This window comes from Oncorhynchus mykiss, chromosome 6, assembly GCF_013265735.2.
Source record: "Oncorhynchus mykiss isolate Arlee chromosome 6, USDA_OmykA_1.1, whole genome shotgun sequence".
In the NCBI taxonomy this organism is placed as follows: Eukaryota; Metazoa; Chordata; class Actinopteri; order Salmoniformes; family Salmonidae; genus Oncorhynchus; species Oncorhynchus mykiss.
The window spans coordinates 10,474,403-10,497,757 of NC_048570.1; the positions used below are offsets into that span (position 1 = coordinate 10,474,403).

The 23,355-nt window shown below is 43.4% G+C and overlaps 2 protein-coding genes across 3 annotated transcripts; both read left to right on the forward strand.

Moving 5' to 3' along the window:
- Positions 1-1,930: 1,930 nt before the first annotated feature.
- On the forward strand, positions 1,931-4,818 carry mpeg1.1 (macrophage expressed 1, tandem duplicate 1). The gene is made up of 2 exons (XM_021605220.2): positions 1,931-2,505; positions 2,848-4,818. Exons 1-2 carry the CDS (start codon positions 2,041-2,043, stop codon positions 4,546-4,548), a joined length of 2,166 nt encoding a protein of 721 aa, XP_021460895.1. The 5' UTR covers positions 1,931-2,040; the 3' UTR covers positions 4,549-4,818.
- Positions 4,819-5,727: 909 nt separating this feature from the next.
- On the forward strand, positions 5,728-9,933 carry prf1.5 (perforin 1.5). Of its 2 annotated transcripts, none has more exons than XM_036979381.1 (3): positions 5,728-6,120; positions 7,578-8,109; positions 8,500-9,933. In XM_036979381.1, exons 2-3 carry the CDS (start codon positions 7,583-7,585, stop codon positions 9,515-9,517), a joined length of 1,545 nt encoding a protein of 514 aa, XP_036835276.1. In that variant the 5' UTR covers positions 5,728-6,120; positions 7,578-7,582; the 3' UTR covers positions 9,518-9,933. The 2 variants fall into 2 exon arrangements, with proteins under 2 accessions (XP_036835276.1, XP_021460896.2); XM_021605221.2 differs by having other exon boundaries at positions 5,734-6,120; positions 8,494-9,933.
- The last annotated feature ends 13,422 nt before the right edge of the window (positions 9,934-23,355 follow it).

Genomic DNA, 23,355 nt, shown 5'->3' on the forward strand with positions numbered 1-23,355 from the left:
GAGTAGGCTGCTTTGCAGCAGGCTGCTGTTTTCGGCTTCCACGGCTTGTGACATGCCACCATCGTTGATAGCCATGCTCCTCTTGCTGTGCTCCTTCGACTACGCTATCAGATGGGGGAGGAGAGGCAGGAGATGGCTCCCCTGGCGAACCAACTCAGGGCAACACCGGTCAGTTGTATAACGACAAACGACAAGACAGAGAAATATCCAACCTGCTCAAACGCTGTCTAGCCACCAGCGTAGAAAAGGTCAACATTCCACTCTGCGTTTTCCGAAGTTTCTTACGTAGGCTGGCTAAGTGCGTGATCAAGGAATTCTCCTCAAATCTACAATCCTCGGCAAGCAAACAATTGCCTCATTTGAACTCCGAGTGATCCATTTTGTCCAGAAACAAAGCGTAGTAGATACAGCTCCTACAGAGCTGGAACCATTCATTTACCTCTCCAGATGAAGAGAGCGCCATTGGAAAACTCATCTGGGACTAACTTTGTTAGCTTGATGACTAACGTTAGCAGCTTAGCTAGGTTAGCTGCTCTTTCAAGCAGACTTTAACCTGTCAATTGAGCGGGATTCCGGGACAAGAAATAGTGGTCCTAGCTGTTAAAAGCAAACTGCGTTGCGGAATCCATGCAAAAACAAATGAGGTATTTAAGATGGTTTGTTTTAGTTAAAATAACAAACCTGAGTGTTTCCAGTATACAGTGTTCAGCTGCACACACAGGTAAACACACAACACAGACTTTTGACCATTATGCAAACTATAGTCCTTCAATCAATGACAGGTGTACAGTCAGGACTGCGGATTTGGACTGCCCTCTTCAATTCATACCACAGGTTTTCAATGGGGGTCAAGTTTGAAAATGTTGATTTTGTGGTTCATTAACCATTTCTTTGTGGATGTTGATGTGTGCTTGGGGTTATTGTCTTGCTGGAAAACCCACCTGCAGCCAAGTTCTGCCTCCTGGCAGAAGCAACCAGGTTTCTGGCTAAAATGTCCTGGTACTGGTTAAAGTTCATGATGCTGTGGATCTTAACAAGGGCCCCAGGACCAGTGGAAGCAAAATAGCCCAATACAATCAAATATCCACCACCATATTTTACAGTAGGTATGGGGCTCTTTTCTGCTTATTACAGTGCATTCGGAAAGTATTCAGACCCCTTCCCCTTTTCCATATTTTGTTATGTTACGTTAGCCTTATTCTAAAATAGATTTTTTTTAAATGTCCCTCATCAATCTATCTCAATACCCCATAATGACATAGCAAAAACAAGTTTTAAGAAACTGAAATATCACTTAATTATTCAGCACTTTGTTGAAGACTCTTTGTCTTCATGGGTATGACATTACAAGCTTGGCACACCTGTATTGTTTTAGGCAAGTCAGTTAAGAACGAAACCTCAAGCTCTGTCAGGTTGGATGGGGAGCATCGCAACACAGCTATTTTCAGGTCTCTCCTGAGTCTGGGCCACTCAAGGACATCCAGAGACCTGTCCTGAAAGCCACTCCTTATACAACTGTATTAGCATAAAATAATATAATTTCCCAATTTTTTTGCATACAATATAGCTCAGTACTTGTATTCTATATTTTATACAGTCTTTTTTGCTCATCTATATCAAGGGTGCCAATCATTTTGGACCTGACTGTATATGCTTGTGCATGACTTGATTGATCATAATGATGGTCAATTTACTATTACCTGAAGTGTTATGTTATTTCTCAGAATGATTCACATTTTGTGATGGTATCATTATCTGCTTTTAGTGTAAGTTAAATTTGACTTAGATGATAGCAACTTGCACACACACACACACACACACTTTTTAGAAAGGGGAAGCTTTTACACATAAATAACTCAATTATTCAGACTGGCAGTGGCTTATCTGAAAGCTGTTGTGATTGTTCTGCATTTTATTTGAGGAAATTGAAAGTCAAGTTAACAGTGATCTTGTGACTGAAACCTACTTTTAACACATCCGCTATTGAGAATCATCATATTCTTTCACCTTGTTCTCACAGCACCCACACATGACATAGCTATGGCATCTGACACAGCTCTGGGTCTGACAGCATTCACCTTGCTAGTTCTCTCCCTGCTCCACCAGTGTGTCCCTCACCCACTCACTCCTCCGAATAATGGACTTCGTAAGTGTCGCACCAACTTGTCCATTCCAGCCCTGGAGGTGCTCCCAGGAGGGGGATGGGACAACCTGAGGAACATGGACATGGGACGAGTCATGAACTTCAGCTTCTCCCAGTGCCAGACCACGGAGGATGGATTCTACCTCATCCCGGATGAGGTGTTTGTCATCCCACAGAAGCTCACTGGTGTGGAGACCAATTCTGAGATCATCAACACTTGGCTGGAACAGCGCAGCTCCACGTCTTTCTCAATCAACTCAGACGTGTCCTTCCTCTCCGTGCTCAATGCTAAGTTCTCCGTTGAGAATCAGCGGGTGAAGACTCACCAGGTCCATGGGAGCTCTGTCACCGCTCGTGTACAAGTGAGTTTCTCCATAAAGAAACAATACTTTTTAAAACAATTCATTATCTATTTAATATCATATACATTCATCTCGGCAATGATAAAAAAGTATTTATGTTTTGACATAGTTTGTAGTAAGTCTCCCTTACTAGATTTAAAAAAGAGAGAGTGGAATATCCATGTATCCATGTCGTGTTATTACAGTAATCCTGTCCTTTAAGGCTTTCTGAACAGTCAGTACTAGATAGTGTACCTTTTTCTTAGTATAGTTTGATCTCTAGATTAGCAATTAATTACACCAAACCTCAAGGTTATTTCCTGGTTAAAGGTGAAGTAAAAAGAACTGATTGCTCCCTTCCAGGTGCGTAACTTCTTATACACGGTAAAGGCTCACCCTGACTTCACTCTGGATGGCCGCTTTGCCCACCAGGCTGAGGAGATCGCGGACGCGATAGAAAACAACCAGACTCGACAGGCAGTGTATTTATCTGAGAAGATGGTGTTGGACTATGGAACCCATGTGATAACAAGTGTTGATGCGGGGGCCGCCTTAGTGCAAGAGGACTATCTCCGTTCATCTTACGTGTCCGACAGTGAGACGGCGAAGTTCTCTGTTTCGGCATCGGCAGGTCTTAACTTCTTTGATAAAGTCAAATTTGACATTGGCAGCAAGGACACACAAGAGACATCCGAGTCACATAGTTATCAGGGCAACATCACCTACTCCATTATACAAAGCCATGGTGGGGCTCCCTTCTACCCAGGCATCACTTTGCAGAAGTGGCAGGAGAGCACCAAGAACAACCTGGTGGGCATCGACCGGGCAGGACTGCCTCTGCACTACTTCCTCAACCGGATTACCTTCCCCGATCTCCCTGAACCAACCATCGGCAAACTGGCACTGTCTGTTAGTCAGGCCATCCAGCGCTACTATACCGTTAACACACACCCTGGCTGCGTTAAACCGGACTCCAAGAACTTCAACTTCCAAGCCAATATGGACGACAGCTCCTGCGAGGGTCCGGCCACCAACCTCAGCTTCGGTGGGGTATTTCAGCAGTGCACCAAGCTCACTGGGGATGCAGACCCAATCTGCCAAGCCCTGGCTCAGAAGAACCCCGACACAGGCTCTTACTCATGTGGTCAGCCCTACAAAGCCACCCTGTTACGCTCTGAGGTGAGAGAGGAGAGCTACAGCACGTATGAGTGCCACAGGCATTGCCATGGCTGCTGGCTGCTTTTAACCTGCTGCGACAATGTCTGTGGAGATTCCTACCATGTCCGCTCCGCTCGCATTGACACCTACTGGTGCTCCACCAATGAGGCAACCCCAGAGTTCTCAGGATACCTATTTGGGGGACTCTATAGCCCATCCCTGTTGAACCCTCTCACCAAAACTAAGAGCTGCCCTCCAAACTTCAACATTCAAATGAAGCTTCTGTCCAACGGTCTGATGATCTGCCTGAGCAATGACTATGAGACTTCCACCAGGTTTTCAGTCCCCTTTGGAGGCCTGTTCAGTTGCCAGTCTAACAACCCCCTTGCACAGGATCAACCCCGTTGCCCTCCCCAGTTCAGCCAGCACCTGGCTACTGTTAGTGATGGCTGCCAGGTGCTCTACTGTGTCCAGTCTGGCTTGTTCACAGGTGGCCAGCTGCTGCCTGTACGCTTGCCACCTTTCACTCGTCCTCCACTGATCAGCATGACTGCCACTAACACGGTGGCTGTGATGACCGAGGGAGATCGGGCGTGGGTCAGGGTGGGACAGACCAAGATGTGGAAGCTGGCCAAGGTGACAGAGATCCAGAGTATGGTGCAGGTGTTCGATCCAGCCTCGGGACAGATGACAGGGGGGCAGAAGTCTGGTGTGGCCTTTGGAGTAATTTGCTTGGTTGTCTTGGTGGTGGTTGGGGCTGTGCTGTTGGTGAGACGGAGGAGGGTCTCAAGGTTTGGGAGGGAGAGAGGATATGAGGAGATCCACAGTGAGGGGCAGAGTGAGGGAGGTGTGGAGAGTCAAGAAGAGCAGGGCTCTGAGACAATGACCCAGACCCTGTTGCCATGAGACCACATTCTACACAGTTTACATATTAAGAAGAAAACAGCTTTGAGATAACTGTGCTGTATTGTATAATCAACCTCTCACTCTTGCTTTCCCTTTACGATCAATAATCTCAAATACTGGTAGGTATAAGATGGAAAATGTGCACAAATTTACTGCGACGCAAATTATTTAGAACAAGACACCAACGTGTTGGCAGCTTCCTGCCTTCACCAGGGATTTACTACACAATACATTAGTACACAACACAACACAACACAACACAACACAACACAACACAACACAGCACAGCACAGCACAGCACAGCACAGCACAGCACAGCACAGCACAGCACAGCACAGCACAATACAATACAATACAATACAATACAATACAATACAATACAACAATACAACAATACAACACAACACAACACAACACAACACAATACAATACTGTTAATGAATGTATGGCAAAAAAGGTGAAAAAAATCTATTGACCTATTTGTGATGTTTTTAGTTGAATGTTTATCCTGTGGTTTTGCTTTCTCTCTTTCCATTGAGAATGTTTATCCTGAAATCGACAATGATTCAACAGCGTTATTGTTTTCTGTTATAACATTTTAATTAGCTTGTGGTATGCTTTTGGACATGAAAATAAAACAACTAACACAATATTCATTAAAGTTACTCATCCTGTGAAATGTCACAGCTGTACTTTAAAAGAGGCCAACAAGGGTTCGCTATAGGACATTATAGTCTGGTGACCTCTAGCGTGTTTTCACAGACCTCACAGTCCCCCTCAGAATATTTCTTCTCCTTCAAAAGTATTGTGGTGGGGAAGTGGAATATATGAATGTACATGGAGCCAAAGCAGGTCACATGTATCTTTGATAAACTGTATAATCTCTCAAGACTCAAAGTGAGACTCATCATTGTAATTTTTTATTTTATTTTCGTAAAATACTATTGCCTAATTTGCTATCACAACACATATCATCTTAAATCTTCCTCAATAAAGCCTTCCTAATTTCCCCCTGAACATAAAAAGACAATGAAGAAGCTGAGGACAAGGAGTTGATTTTGTTATTAGTATACAGACAGGCATAAATATACAGTTACACACAGTTGCATACAGTCACACACACCACACACACACACACACACACACACACTGAGCTTCCCGTAAAGAGGCAGAATGCCCATGCCACTCTGAGTCTTGTGAAAACCTTCCCCCACACTCATCTGGGATTCATACTGTCAGCTTGTGCACATCAAAACAAAACCACTCAGCCGTGGAAATCTGTCTAACCTCAGGAAGAGAGGCCTGGAGCAGGGGAAGTCCCTTAGCCACACAATGGCCTTGACATTCAGCACAGCGAAGAAGCGTTCCCCACAGAACCAGATATAGGACCAAGTGTTGTTCGGTTCATCGTTTCTTATGGATGTCAGGAGGAAGCAGCAAAACCATATTTTGTGCAGCAGCAGGCATTTTTTACAAGAGAAGACGGGTGTCGTGAAACTCCAAAGGCAAAGCACTACTGCTCACTGAGAAGAGAGGGTGAGACGAAAACAAACGCAGTCGGATGATTTAAAGGTAGGTAGTTAGGAGTGTACACGGTTCTGTTTCCACTACAGCTGCAGGCAGAGCTGTAGTGAGATTTTGTGCTCCACTTAGCCTTTCAGTGTGGAGGGGGTTATTGGTGTGCCCTCATTTAGACACAAAACAAGAGTAGACCAATATACAACAACACTGTATATTATCTTTGGTAATCTTAGCCCCATTTGTGAATCTGTATTTAATGTATGTTATTTGTAACACTTTTCTAGAAGGAGAAGAGGGGCTATGACAGAGGGGCTATGGAAGAGGGGCTATGGAAGGGTTGCTATGGAAGAGGGGCTATGGAAGAGGGGATATGGCAGAGGGGCTATGGCAGAAGGGCTATGGAAGAGGGGCTATGGCAGAGGGGCTATGGAAGAGGGGCTATGGAAGATGGGCTATGGAAGAGGGGCTATGGCAGAGGGGCTATGGAAGAGGGGCTATGGAAGAGGGGCTATGGAAGATGGGCTATGGAAGAGGGGCTATGGCAGAGGGGCTATGGCAGAGGGGCTATGACAGAGGGGCTATGGAGGGTTGCTATGACAGAGGGGCTATGGAAGAGGGGCTATGGCAGAGGGGCTATGGAAGAGGGGCTATGGCAGAGGGGCTATGGCAGAGGGGCTATGACAGAGGGGCTATGGAGGGTTGCTATGACAGAGGGGCTATGGAGGGTTGCTATGGAAGAGGGGCTATGGCAGAGGGGCTATGGCAGAGGGGCTATGACAGAGGGGCTATGACAGAGGGGCTATGGAGGGTTGCTATGGCAGAGGGGCTATGGAAGAGGGGCTATGGAAGAGGGGCTATGGAGGGTTGCTATGACAGACGGGCTATGGAAGAGGGGCTATGACAGAGGGGCTATGGCAGAGGGGCTATGGAAGAGGGGCTATGGAAGAGGGGCTATGGAGGGTTGCTATGGAAGAGGGGCTATGGAGGGTTGCTATGGCAGAGGGGGTATGGAGGGTTGCTATGGAAGAGGGGCTATGGAGGGTTGCTATGGAAGAGGGTCTATGGAAGAGGGGCTATGGAAGAGGGGCTATGGAGGGTTGCTATGACAGGGGGGCTATGGAAGAGGGGCTATGGCAGAGGGGCTATGGAGGGTTGCTATGGCAGAGGGGCTATGGAAGAGGGGCTATGGAAGAGGGGCTATGGAGGGTTGCTATGACAGGGGGGCTATGGAAGAGGGGCTATGGCAGAGGGGCTATGGAGGGTTGCTATGACAGAGGGGCTATGGCAGAGGGGCTATGGAAGAGGGGCTATGGCAGAGGGGCTATGTACGAGGGGCTATTGAAGAGGGGCTATGGAAATATTTAAAAAATTATGTTTTGATTTAGAAGATGTTGTGAAACATCACTCAACATCCCATTGCATTGTGGAGGCATTTACATGTTTTAAAGAATGTAGACACTGTTTATAGTACAAGAAATGATAATGATAATAACCTCTGTAAATTCCAGGAGCCATGGCATTCCGAAGTCTCTTCCTTTATACCTTGAGTCTGCCCGTCCTGTTGCAGATGCCCAGCAGCAGAGCCTGTAGGACTGGATCGGGGTCAGAGTGTGAGAAAGCCCCCTTTGTGCCTGGCTACAACCTGGCGGGGGAGGGCTTTGACGTGGTCAGGATGCGTCGTAAAGGGGCCTACGTCATCAACCTCAAAGCCCACCTGTCTGACAACCACACATGTGTTCTCTGTGAGAACCGCTTCCAGGAGGGACAGGTCCAGAGGTTGCCTTCTGCCGTGCTGGACTGGCGTCCATTGAGCCGCTGCAGCAAGCAGCTATCCAGTGCCCTGCACCACTCGGTGGACTCCCTACTACGTAGCTCTAGCTCCCTCATCAACAACAACTGGGGTATGGACCTGAGGCTAGAGACCTATGGCAAGGCAGTGCTGGGGGGCAGCCGCTCCGAAATGGCCAAGTTTGCCAGATCCCAGCACAGTGTGGATAAGGCCACCTTTGCTACCCATGAGATCAGCTGTACATACTACAGGTAGGGAAGGGCTTTATTGTTGACAGTTGTTTTCTATAGACTAATCTACCTCACTGTCACTAAATAGATTCAATATCTATGCTGAGGTTAATCTGTGTCGTTCTATTTGCATGAATTATTACAACGCATATGATATCATTATGACAACTTACTGAATCACTAATCATTGCAGTATACAGTTTCGTCTATCCTGGTCCCAGATCTGTTCGTGCTGTACTTCAAACATCTATGGTGGGTGTCATGCCAACCATGACCATGACCATGACCATGACCATGACCATGAGAGTTGGCATGAGACGGCACAAGCAGATCTGGGACCAGGCTGAGTATTCTCAATGAAAAGGGGTTGATGTAGATCCACGTGCCCCGTTGTTGATTTTCCAGTTACAGGCTGGCAGACCATCCGGACCTCAGCGCTGAATTTGCTAAACATCTCAAGAGGCTGCCACAGGAGCTTGACAACAAGAGCAAATTGCTGTACCGGCGGTTGATCGACACGTACGGCACTCATTACATCCGTCAGGTACAGCTGGGTGGTAGGGTGAGGCGCGTCACTGCCTTCCGTACCTGCCTGGCCACCCTGAAGGGCTTCTCCGAGTCCGAGATAAAGACCTGCTTAAATGTTGAGCTGAAAATGGCCTTAGGCTTCCTCCCAGCAAACGCGTCCTTCTCCAACAAATGTGATGACCTCCTAAAGGGGAACATGAGCATGGGCTTCTACCAGGGCTTTATGAGCCACAAGATTGAGGTTCTAGGTGGGGAAAAGTATTTTCCCGATATCTTGTACCACCAGGACCCGTCCGAAGCATACCATAGCTGGATGAACAGCTTGCATGATAATCCAGATGTGGTCTCCTATGCTATATTCCCCCTGCACCATCTGGTTGATGATCCAGAGGTTAGTGCCAACCTGAGGAGCATGGTGACAGAGTACATTGACGAGAACAAGCTTCCTGTAGACCAGGGGGAATTCAAAAACTGCTCCCCGACCCCTAACCTGGATCACAACTGTTGTCCTCTACGGGCAGGACGCGGGACTCTCAGGGTAATGGTCCACAGAGCCGCAGGTTTGAGAGCAGATACCTTCACAAAGACTGATGGCTATGTTAAAATATGGTACAATGGCATGTATGAGGAAACAGATACCGTCATGGATGATAATGATCCGGTATGGAATGCCACGTACAACTTTGGCTCAGTGGAGTTTGGTCATCAGCTGCTGTTCGAGGTTTGGGACAGAGATGTGCTTTACAATGACATGGCAGGAAGATGTTTGGTCTTCCCTGAACAAGGAACTCATTCACACAGCTGTCAGCTAAAGAAAGGGGTTCTGCACTTCACTTACAGCTCTGAATGTGACGCCCACTTAACAGGCTATAGGTGTGGACGGTACTCTCCTAGTACATAAAGTGTTGGATTGAAAAAACACCTGGGTCATATTCATTAGTGCACACCGTAGCAAAACATTTTGCAACGGACACACACACACACAGACACACACACGCATTTCTTATTTGACAATAATAAGAGTGTTGGTCCAACCCTGGCCTGTATCAATAATTGGTGTTTATTTTTTAATAAAGCCGGGATTCAATAGAAAGTGCATTTTGGAGTGTTGCCATTAAAGTCAATGATCCAGTTTCAGTTCACAGAGATCATATTATCGGCAATAGCTGCAAATGTCTGCTAATGTGGAAATAACCTTAAATGTCAAGTGAGCTACAATGTGCATCGGGGTTGAATCCCGGCCTTATTCAACCTTTCTTTATTCCTGTATCTATTATACACTTAGAAAAACCATACCAATAAAGTAGATGAACATAAGTATTCACGTCTCAGCTTTTTGTTCAGTAATGAACACAACAATCATTTATTGTTTGGTCATCTCCAGGTGAATCTATCGTTGTAAAATCAGTTACAACAAACACTGCCATATAATATTTTTTTTTTTGTGCTCTAAATTCACATGCACCATCAGGATAAATCCATTTGAATACGATCACTTCTTGACAACCCTTTTGATTTAAACAAAACCTTCCATACGTATGTACCCGTTGTAGAAGTGCTCAGAAAGTGACTCTATGGACCCGAATGAATTTAAGACATAAAGGAAAAGAATTATATAATTTAAAGCTTCAAAACAGGGTTGTCAAACTGTATTGAATTTTTTAAAACAAAAATTAAATGTCATTTTGTAGCCTTAAATGTCAATTAGGCCGATCTAAAAACGCGGTAAAATTTGCTTTTGTATCTTCATTTGTTTCTGTGTGTGAGGGGTGGTTTGCATAATCTGAGGTTTTGTAACACGCCCACCATTGGCTGAGACAACAGGCCCTTCATGTTTTGGCTGATAACTGTACAAAATGGTAATCAAATATACATTTTGACTTTCAAATGGTACTACAAAGATGGTTGGCGGACCACACATCAGAGAATGTTGCCTTGAATGGAAATATCTGTTGTTTTACAATATACAGTCAATTCTCCATAGGAAACCTATTGAAATTCTAGAAATATAGATAATAGAATAGACATGACCATTTAAATAGACATTTGACGGTGGGTGGACCAGCAGCCATCTTTGTGGTAGTTATTAAACTGTAAATTATTTAATTTCTATGAATGAAATGACACCAATCCTGTACTCAAGTTGTGTCTCTTAACCAATGTCGGACACAAAAACACAAAAACCTCAGATTATATAAAGTAGGTAAACTACAACATATGCAAATCTGAAAAAAATCAAAGTTGACAAGATTTTAGATAACTGACATTCAAAGGTAAAAAAAAACTCTTAATTTGTATTAATAAAAAATACATTTACAGTATATATACAGTATATATATATATATATATATATAGTACCAGTACATACATACAGTACCAGTCAAAAGTTTGGACACACCTACTCATTCCAGGGTTTTTCTTTATTTTTACTATGTTCTACATTGTAGAATAATAGTGAAGACATCACAACTATGAAATAACACATATGGAACCAAAAGTGTTAAACAAATCAAAATATATTTGAGATTTGAGATTCTTCAAAGTAGCCTCCCTTTGACAGCTTTGCACAGTCTTGGCATTCTCTCAACCAGCTTCATGAGGTAGTCACCTGGAATGCATTTCAATTACCAGGTGTGCCTAGTTAAAAGTTCATTTGTGGAATTTCTTTCCTTCTTAATGCGTTTGAACCAATCAGTTGTGTTGTGACAAGGTAGGGGAGGTATACAGAAGATAGCCCTATTTGGTAAAATACCAAGTCCACACTATGGCAAGAACAGGTCAAATAAGCAAAGAGAAACGACAGTCCATCATTACTTTAAGACATAAAGGTCAGTCAATCCAGTAAATTTCAAGAACTTTGAACGTTTCTTCAAGTGCAGTCGCAAAAAACATCAAGCGCTATGATGAAACTGGCTCTCATGAGGACCGCCACAGGAAAGGAAGACCCAGAGTTACCTCTGCTGCAGAGGGTAAGTTCATTAGAATTGTCAGCCTCAGAAATTGCAGCCCAAATAAATGCTCCACAAAGTTCAAGTAACAGACACATCTCAACATCAATTGTTCAGAGGAGACTGCGTGAATCAGGCCTTCATGGTCGAATTGCTGCAAAGAAACCACTACTCAAGGACACCAATAAGAAGGGACTTGCTTGGGCCAAGAAACATGAGCAATGGACATTAGACTGGTGGCAATCTGTCCATTGGTCTGATGAGTCTTAGTAAGATGCAGAGTAGGTGAACAGATGATCTCTGCATGTGTGGTTCCCACCGTGAAGCATGGAGGAGAAGGTGTGATGGTGTGGGGGTGCTTTGCTGGTGACACTGTTTGTGATTTACTTAGAATTTAAGACACACTTAGCCAGCATAGCTACCACAGCGATACACCATCCCATCTAGTTTAAGCTTAGTAGGACTTGTTTGTTTTTCAACAGGACAATGACCCAACACACCTCCAGGCTGTATAAGGACTCTTTGACCAAGAAGGAGAGTGATGGAGTACCTGTCCTCAACCCAATTGAGATGGTTTGGGATGAGTTGGACCGCAGAGTGAAAGAAAAGTAATCAATCAGCCAACAAGTGCTCAGCATATGTGGGAACTCCTTCAAGACTTTTGGAAAAGCATTACAGGTGAAGCTGGTTGAGAGAATGCCAAGAGTGTGCAAAGCTGTCATCAAGGCAAAGGTTGGCTCCTTTGAAGAATCTCAAATATAACATCTATTTTGATTTGTTTAACACTTTTTTGGTTACTACATGATTCCATGTGTTATTTCATAGTTGATGTCTTCACTATTTTTCTACAATGTAGAAAACAGTTAAAAATAAGGAAAAACCCTTGAATGAGTAGGTGTGTCAAGACTTTTGACTGGTACTGTATATATTTATATAAAATATTTTGACAACCCTGTTTGTAAGCTTTTAAATGATATCAACCTCAACTGTTTCTGTTTTCCAGTGATGAAGACATGGTATGGTAGGGTTAACAAAATGGGTCAACTTTGAGCACCTTTATCTCCTGAATGTTTTGGTATTCAGGTCCCAAAAAAACAGTTTCTGACCACTTCTTCCATGGGCAAACATGTATGCAAAGTTTTGATTTAAATCAACATGGATTCTGTCAAAAAGTGATTGAATTCATGTGGATTTACCAATCAACTAAATCCACAGATCTCTATAGGTATACTTTGACTGGTCACGATGGACTCTAGTGCAGGCCTACTAGCAAAGATTTTTTATAACTAACCCAAGATAGAACATAGCCTGTCGTTTTCAATGGGAGCAAATTAATCATAGTGTGCAGAACAAGCAAGGAAGTGGGCAGAGCCAAGCAGGAGCTAGCGAGATCCTATTGGCACCTTCTAGCATGTAGTTTTCCCATTAGGGAACGCCTAATCTGTGAAGTGCGCATTCGCAATAGCTAAATTCACCCTTGCACTCCTTCTAAACAATGTAATTCTTTGAAACTTGGGCAAAAGGTAAAGTCTAAAACGTTTAGCCGACTTTGTAACATGTTTTTGTTTTGGGAACAGAAAACTGTACTGAGATCTAATGTCTCATCGATGTCAAAATGTGCAGAATGTCTGGGTGGAAATGCCAACCAGATGTTTCAGATTTATACATCCGGTTGGACATCTGGCTCATTGTTCTAGCTGTGCTACTAGTCCATTTCACCCATCTCATGTTCAAAGGTATAATTTTCGCTCTTTCATTTCAGCTCTCTCATTTCCTGTCAAAGTACAAATATTATATAGTATATAATATATTAGTCTTTCACAAGATCACAATCTTTCACAATGAACAAGTAATTCACAATAATACTCAAATTAGGTATAGTAATCGATCCTAGTCTTTCAGTGTCAAATACTTAAGTAGGCATAGCAATAAACTCAACGTTTATTTGTTCTGTAGATACAGGACAGTATAGTAGTAGTAGTAGTAGTAATAGTAGCCATACATTCAGTAATGGCAGTGTAGTGGAATACAGGGAATACTTGTACAGTGGTGCAATAGAGGCAGCAGTGGTGTGGGTGTAGAAATGCACAAAGAGTCATCCTGTGACAAGAACATGGACAGAATAGATACTTTATTGTCCATTGATTAGAACGGAAATGTGAATTCCGCTTTTCCCAACACCCTGCAGTGCAGCACCCCTGGGTGGAGAACAATTGTGTGGGGGGGGGGGGGGGGGGGTTAAGTGCCTTGCTCAAGGGTACGATGGCAGGAGATGATACATGGGAGAGTTCCAGCTGCCAGTTCAGTTCCACACCCATTGTTGTGTCGCCCTAGGTTTGAATCACTGTAGTCATGGCAGCAGACCCATTCATTACTCCTGTTAGAGTCCTAGAGCAGTACTTCCTGATCCTGGTCCTCCTAGGGACCCAAAGGGGGGCACATTATTGTTTTTGCCTTAGCACTGCACATCTGAATCAAATCATTCAAGCTTGATTCATTGATCACTTGAATCAGCTGTGTAGTGTTGTTATGACAAACATAAGAATGTGCCCCTCTTTGGATCCCCGGGACCAGAATTGAGAAACAAGAGGCTGGAGAGGCAGAACAGATGCTGGAAGGTTGCTGGTTTAAGCCCAGGGCCGGGCAACACAGAAATGGGAGTGGACCGGAACTGTCAGGTGGAAGGCTGCTGGTCATTGATCACATGTACCATCTCTTGACATTGTGCCCTTGAGCAAGGCCTCTAACCCTCCAAAATTGTTCTCCGTCCAGGGGATCTGCACTGCTGCTGACCCTGTGTCAACTTGTTTGTATTTCTTGCTTTTGGGAAAGGGAGAGGACACATTTTCCTTCCAGCCAATGGATTGGAAAGTGGTATTAAATTCCTCTTTGAAGTCATCTACATCTCTATCCAGCAGATCTAGAGAGGGATAGACAGCGCTGAGAATGTAAGTCCACTCATGTAGTCCACTCCAGGAAAAAATATGTCTACCATCAAAAAAATTAAAAATAAACGAGAACAAATTAGATTCCCCTGCACAGGCATTTGTTGAAATATATCAGCACAATGTTGGTGGGACACATTTCACTTTGTTATTGACCCACAAACCCCCAAGATGAATATAAATTGCTAGCCTAGGTAGCCGATAGTGGCTAATGAATTGCCAAATCGTCCTCTGAGTTACTCGACCTCATGCATGCCACTTTCCTCCACCCAGATTTCCGTCTTAAGAAGTTCGTAAATAAGATCTACATTTCAATTAAAAAAAGTGTGGATTGTCCTCAATCCACCCCTGATTCAGAATATACCATTTTCATAGTAATGGCGTGCTTGGTTCAATAGTTATTAATGAGAGAAAACCGAATATCCAATGTATACCATGGCATTGTTGAATATTAGTTTCTGATTGGCTTGAAGGACATTCTAGAGAGAGCATTATTTCCCTATAATGCATGGGATAATTCAATGGCTATGAAGTTCATTCTTGTTCCGTGTATGTTTTGTTATTTTGATTTCCGAATCAAAGCAGAGATTTGAAAAACAACTTGTTTTGTGTTTTAGTGTCAACATTGGACATGGAAATAATGGAAAACAAATATCAACGAAATGTATTAAAAAAAAAATCATACCCGGAAGTACACACCCCCTCATAGGATATTCAGAGGTTTAGGGGGTGTGTCTACAGCCTAGGTTGGCAGCACAAAGAAAGGATTAGACTGTGTTAGTGTGACAGGAAGATAAAATACTCATGTTAGCTAAGATGAACAGCTTATTATGAAGTTAGCATGCCAATAAACTCAACTACAACTGAACAAAGTTGTCTTGAAATAGCTGGCTAGATAGTACTAACTGGCTACTGACTCACTAGCAGGCTGGCTAGCTAGCCCTACCTGGTTACTGGCTATAGTCATGCTAGTTAGTACTAACTGGCTACTGACTCACTAGCAGGCTGGCTAGCTAGCCCTACCTGGTTACTGGCTATAGTCATGCTAGTTAGTACTAACTGGCTACTGACTCACTAGCAGGCTGGCTAGCTAGCCCTACCTGGTTACTGGCTATAGTCATGCTAGTTAGTAGAACCCTTACAAAGAAGTTTTGAAACTGCAGTTGACAGTGGTATGTTGGATGCAGTGATTGTAGAATAACTGCAGGTATACTGCACTCAAACTACAGTTGCACTGCAAAGTACTGCAGTAAAAAAAAAGCCATTTTGGACACAGTAGTTGCAGCATACTGTAGTTATACTGCACTCTTTTTTTCATAAAGGTAGCTAGTGGAGATAAGTTAGTCCTTCAACCTGCTACAAGATGATGCTGCCCAGCCAGAGCTACCTGCTGCAGAAATTCCAAATTTCTCCATTACTTTCTCTGGCTAACTTAGGTAGCTCTTTTGTCGGCTGATGGTGTATATTGACTGAGAAATAACGAACAGCAGTTACCGTACGTACACGGTTACCGATCTGTCACTTTGCATAGCTAAATTAGCGATTTCTTACACATACAACAATATCCAATTACGATGTAGACAGTGCTGATGTATGTGTGAGTTCTGATTGTTCCCTCGGGAGAAAAGCACAGTATGGCGTCTGAGCAGATCATCTTCAACTTCATGTAGTTACATCAGCCAATACAGTAAGTTAAATAAGCTTTTTAATTGGTATGGGTATAATTCCCCAACATCCTTTCCTGATCAATGAAAAGCAGAAGTAGGCTATACTTTTCAGTTGTGAAAATGAATATTACTGTGAAAATTGCCCTACTTCTCTGAATGAATATAGGTGTAGAATTTTAATTTGATCACACTGTTGCAGAAAATGCAAACTTGTGGATGTATTCTAGGTTTTAAAAGGCTTCTAAAGTTTTGTAATTTCCACGTTAAAATGTCAGTTGATTTCCCCTGAACTAAAATTAATTAATCAATCAATGTAAACACAACATGCTAACAATTATAATGGTTTTACTGAGTTACAGTTCATATAAGGAAATCAGTCAATTGAAAATGTATTAATTAGGCCCTAATATATGGATTTCACATGACTGGGCATGGGCACAGTCGCGGATGGACTTGGGAGGGCATACTTGGGAGCCAGGCCCACCCAACTGAACAAAGTTGCTTTGCAACAGCTGGCTGGCTAGCTACTTGTGTGCTTGCAATTAAGGTTGTTGGCTTGACAGTTGCTGGATATGGGTTCGAGTCCCGGTCGAGGCTACCCCCTGAATTCGATACAAAATACCTCCATTGTTGGTTTCATTGACCCTCCCCTTTATCTGCCCCTAACTGACCCATTTTTAGCTACAACTTATGTGTTCGTTGGAGAGGATCAGCTTGAGCAAAGTGAGGTGTAGATTCACTGATCTACAAATAGTAGTCCCTGCCAAATGAAGATTCACAGAGCTACGCCTCCTCTGGCTTAGGCAAAACCCCACCAAACATACAGGCACAACCAGACATTGATTGATTGATTGGAGACAGATTGTTTATTACGTAACATTTTCCTATGATTTTCTACCTGCAGTAAACCTAGTGGATCATGCTGGAAATACCGATAAAAGCAAAACCAACAACCAAAAAGCATGGCCCAAATCATGGGTCAAGTCTCAAATGTTACATTTCCACAGGCAACCCAATTCAGATTTTTTTTGCCCCCTAATTGGTCTTTCGACCAATCACATCAAAGATCAGAATTGGGCTGCCTGTGTAAAGGCAGTCAAATATGGTTGAATTGTAGTGTCTGTGGGTCTTTTCTTCAATATGTAAATAAAGGGGCTAATGTGTGACATCACGGTTTGATATACATTTACATATGATTTTCTTGCAGCTTCACATAGGCTCAATCCTGGCCAATCCTGGCCAATCCTGGCCAATGTGCCACCCTAGGCGAAACAAAAACATGTTTAATAGGCTATACAGTGTCCACAATGCTCTTTAATGCCGATCCATGTGGCAGCGTACCATTTGTTAAACAGGAAGTTGTATTGGCTTTATAGTCCTGATACCTAACAAAGACTAAAGACTAATCATTTTGGCTATTCGAACTCTGAATATCAGCTACCAATAGGCGTTGTGTAACTCCTGTCTTTACAGAAATACATCTAAATCATTCAAAATACTTGAGCAGAGAGCTGAGCCACAGAGGATCATTAGCTTCTTCATTTTTTTGTTGCGGATTGTGTCCAATCACAAGCGAGTCGGCCTATGCCTATTGGGGAAGTCCGCAACTTGAGCAGCACACGTGGCAGTAGACCTAGCTGATTGTTGAGTTGTTTTTCGGTGAAAAGGATCTAAAATATGTGTGAAAGTAATGTGTCTTGAGTATAATTTGGAAAGTTGAGACAAGAAGAAGGGGAGGATGGGTGGCGAAGAAATAGGCACATCTTTCTCCAGAATGCACTTTGCTCCCCAGAATGCACTCTGCTCGCCAGAAATCACTCAGCGGTCTCCCTCAGTTCTTGTGAATTAATTGTTGAATGGTGTGAATTGTTTTTCCTTTTGTTTTTATCAATTCCCCATTACATATGTCACCAGTAGTAAATGTACCCTCATTTGGTTACATACATTCCTGTTAATGCATTAATTAATTACAGTAATTTACCGTACTCATTGTCGGAGTGGAAACATTGTTTGCAGAGTTCACAACTTGCTACACTTGTGAAAAACAAGTTTTTGTTCATTGCGTACCATCATTTAAGAGTTTTGTAAATGTTTCCATTGTCTTTTGTTTGGAGCGCTCCCTGTGAGAAATGGGCATGTGTCAGATATGTTTCTATGTCTTGTTAATATTGATGGAGTGCACGCATCTGAGCACCTGGCCTGCTGCGCCAAATGTAGGAAAGCGCCCATTTGGGGATGTCTGATTTCTGACCACCACTAATAATAAACTGAGCTTAAAAATCATTTTCGGAACAAAGCGACAAGGATTTTGAGAAACATTATTATTGAAATTAAACTGTTGCACAAAAATACAAATATGAAAATCATAACTGGCACGCAAATCAGTAGAATAACTTCTTCTTATTTGTTCACCTTAATAGCCCATATGCCACTGAGTGAGACAAGTTTATATTGCTTTGGGACAGAATTATGAAATGTTATGTGTTGGAGATGTGTCTTGTTCAGCTTAGCTCAGAAAATGCTGTCCTCGCCAATCTGTCGTTCTAGGCGGCTGCCTAATCCTGCCTAATGTGCGGACCTTAGCTGGCTTCACATGTATAGTTACAGGAATAAGAGGCCAGGTAGGTACAATGAGGCCATAACTGTAATCACTACCAAAGGTGAAGTAATGGCGCCAGAGAGGATGGCTGCTGTTTTGTTGGCCCTTAACCAACCGTGCTATTTTGTTTGTTTTTTCATATTGTTTGTAACTTATTTTGTACATAATGTTGCTGCTACTGTCTCGTAAAAGAGCTTCTGGACATCAGGACAGCAATTACTCGCCTTCAATTGGACTAATAATTTTTTCTTAAATGAGTCGGACGAGAGGGATTTAATCCAGACACCCGAACAGGCCCTCATCCCCATCATTCGCAGGAGAAAGAGATGGAGATGTCGTTGAAGGAGATCTGGGTGCCTTGTGAGGATCAGACGACGAGTGGCTAATCTGTCTTTGCCATCCCTACCATTGGCCAACATACAATCGATGGATGATAAATTGGACAAACTAAAACTAAAAACCAAGCCATGAGGTCAAAGGAATTTTCCCTGGAACTCCGAGACAGGATTGTGTCGAGGCTCAGATCTGGGGAAGGGTTCCAAAAAATGTCTGGAGATGTGAGGACCCAAGAACACAGTGGCCTCCATCATTCTTAAATGGAGGAAGTTTGGAACCACCAAGACTCTTTCTAGAGCTGGCCGCCTGGCCAAACTGAGCAATCGAGGGAGCAGGGCCTTGGTCAGGGAGGTGACCAAGAACACAATGGTCATTCTAACAGAGCTCCAGAGTTCCTCTGTGGAGTTGGAAGAACCTTCCAGAAGGACAAACATCTCTGCAGCACTCCACCAATCAGGCCTTTATGGTAAAGTGGCCAGACGGAAGCCACTCCTCAGTAAAAGGCACATGACAGCCCGCTTGGAGTTTGCCAAAAGGCACCTAAAGGACTCTCAGACCATGAGAAACAAGATTCTCTGGTCTGATGAAACCAAGATTGAACTCTTTGGCCTGAATGCCAAGCGTCACGTCTGGAGGAAACCTGGCACCATCCCTATGGTGAAGCATGGTGGTGGCAACATTATGCTGTGGGGTTGATTTTCAGTGGCAGGGACTGGGAGACTAGTCAGGATCGAGAGAAAGATGAACAGAGCAAAGTACAGAGATCCTTGACGTAAACCTACTCCAGAGTGCTCAGAACCTCAGATTGGGGCAAAGGTTCACTTTCCAACAGGACAACAACCCTAAGCATACAGCCATGACAACGCAGTAGTGGCTTTGTGACAAGTCTCTGAATGTCCTTGAGTGGCCCAGTCAGAGCCTGGACTTGAACCCGATCTAACATCTCTGGGGAGACCTGAAAATAGCTGTGCAGCGATGCTCCCCATCCAACCTGACAGAGCTTGAGAGGATCTGCAGAGAAGAATGGGAAAAACTCTCCACATACAGGTGTGCCAAGCTTGTGACGTCATACCCAAGAAGATTTGAGGCTGTAATCACTGCCAAAGGTGCTTCAACAAAGTACTGAGTAAAGGGTCTGAATGCTTATGTAAATGTGATTTAAGTTAATTTTAATACATTTGCTAAAATGTCTAAAAACCTGTTTTTGCTTTGTCATTATGGGGTGTGTACATTGATGATGTTTTTTCCATAACTCATCAATCTTAGAATAAGGCTGTAACGTAACAAAATGTGGAAAAAGTCAAGGGGTCTGAATACTTTCCAAATGCACTGTATCTCTCGTCTAGCAATAGATACTGTTGTTTTGGCTGTATAGCATCATTTAATAAGATTACCAACGGTTAGCTAGGATATATCAGTCAGATAACCATGTACGGTCACAGCAGTTCATTAATAAGTCAACGCACACTAAATCATAGAATTGAGAAATCTGACCCTTTCTTGGTACTGTGGCATGGTATGGGCAGCTTTAAATCAATGAATTAATGGATAATAGATTCATAAAATGGAGTTAGAAGGGTGGTCTACTTTGAAAGTCAGATGGATGGATTAACCAGTTTGTGCACAAAATTGAAGAGAAATACGCTTTTTGTGCGTAATGGAACATTTCTGGGATCTTTTATTTCAGCTCATAAAACATGGGACCAACACTTTACATGTTGAGTTTATATTTGTATTCTTTATCTTAATGAATTCACATGAAAATAAATAGGCTAATTATTTTTTATGACTTTGTAGCAGCTCTATTACAAGAACTTGAATCCCAGTATATAGAAAGACCCATGCACAGAATACTCGTTGTCCACCTTTTTAATCCACTAGATGGCAGTCATGTGCTACCACCGCTACTGAAAGTTGACAGATGGATTTAGCAGTTTCAAAGGGTAACGGTGAGCATAAAGCCCATTTTCCCATTGTTTCACTCTAGGCAACAACAAAAAAACAAAGTAAAACACACCAATCCCATTCCTAATTTAAATGTAGTAAATCTCGCTCATTTGCCCCCGGTCATGAAAATAAGCCATATAGGTTGACCAATTTGCAACTTCAAATCAAATTTTATTAGTCACATGCGCCGAATACAACAGGTGTAGTAGACCTTACAGTGAAATGCTGACTTACGAGCCCCTAACCAACAATGCAGTTTCAAAAAATACAGATAAGAATAAGAGATAAAAGTAACAAGTAATTAAAGAGCAGCAGTGAAATAACAGTACCAAAATGTTCTTGCTGCTCCAACAGGATATCCTAACGATAAAAGTGTGCTAATAGTAGAGACTGGGTTAAAAAGCTCTCGTAGGGTGTTTGACATATATTTGGTGGGTGCTGTGGTGGCCCAAAGGTTCTATGGCCACAATAAAACTAAATGAGGGAGTACAGGAGGGGGCTGAGCATGCACCCTTCTGGGTCCCCTGTATTGAGGATCAGTGTAGTGGAGGTGTTGTTTCCTACCTTCACCACCTGGGGGCAGCCAATCAGGAAGCCCAGGAAACCGTTGCAAAGGGGGGGTTCAGACCCAGGGCCTTATACTTAATGATGTGCTTGGAGGGTACTATGGTGTTGAAGGCTGAGCTACAGTCAATGAATAGTATTCTTACATAGGTATTCCTCTTGTCCAGATGGAATAGAGCAGTGTGCAGTGTGATGGTGATTGCATCGTCTGTGGATCTATTGGGGGCGGTATGCAAATAGAAGTGGATCTAGAGTGTCACGTAAAGTGGAGGTGACATGATCCTTAACTAGCCTCCCAAAGCACTTCATGATGACAGAAGTGAGTGCTATGGGGATATAGTCCTTTAGTTCAGTTACCTTTGCTTTCTTGGTTACAGGGTCAATGGTGGACATCTTGAAGTAAGTGGGGACAGCAGACTAGGATAGGGATAGATTGAATATGCCCGTAAACACTCCAGCCAGCTGGTCTACACATGCTCTGAGGACACGGCTAGGGATGCCATCTGGGCCGGCAGCCTTGCGATGGTTAACACGCTTAAATGCCTTACTCACATTGGCCACGGAGAACAAGAGCCCAAAGTCCTAGGGAGTGGGCCGCGGGCCGCGTCGGTAGCACTGTGTTATCCTCAAAGCGGGCGAAGAAGGTATTTAGCTTGTCCGGGAGAAAGATGGCTGGTTTCCCCTTCATAATCCGTGATTGTAGATCCTGCCACATACGTCTCGTGTCTGAGCCGTTGAATTGCGACTCCACTTTGTCTCTGTACTGACGTTTTGCCTGTTTGATTGCCTTATGGAGGGAATAACTACACTGTTTGTATTCAACCATATTCCCAGTCACCTTTCCGTGGTTAAATGCGGTTGTTTGCGCTTTCAGTTTTGCTCAAATTCTGCCATCTATCCACGTTTTTGATTTTGTCTAGGTTTTAATAGTCACAGTGGGAACAACCTCCCCTTCCAGATGAACTCCGTCACTGTGTCCGTATATACGTCAATGTTATTTTCAGAGGCAACCTGGAACATCTATCCCATTCCTTGTGATCAAAACAAACTTGAAGCATGGATTCCGATTGTCAGACCAGCGTTGAATATACCTTAGCACGGGTACTTCCTGTTTGAGTTTGACAATAGGAAGGGAGGAGCAGGATGGAGTCGTGATCTGATTTGCCGAAGGGAGGGCCTTGGAGCCATCCCGGAAGGGGAAGTAACAATGGTCGAGTTTAATGTGCAAGTACTCTAGGCAATGTGTTGATAGAACTTTGGTAGCTTTATCCCTATTTGTTTTGTTAAAATCCCCAGCTACAATAAATGCAGCCTCAGGATATGTGGTTAGAAGTTTGTGCAAAGTTCAATGTAGTTCCTCGAGGGCCGTCGTGGTATCAGCTCGAGGGGGAATATTCACGGCTGTGACGATAACCAAAGATAATTCTCTTGGGAGGTAATATGCTCGGCAATTGATTGTGAGATATTCTAGGTCGGGTGAAGAAAATGACTTGTACGTTATCACAATCACACCAACATACACACCCACCTTTCTTCTTCCCGGAGAGTTCTTTATTCCTGTCTGCATGATGTACCGAGAACCCAGCTGGCTGTATGGACAGTACAGCTGGAGAGAGCCTTGATTCAGTGAAACAGAGTATGTTACAGTCCCTGATGTCTCTCTGGAAGGAGCTCCTCGCCCTGTGCTCGTCTACTTTATTGGCCAGGGACTGAACATTAGCGAGTAATATACT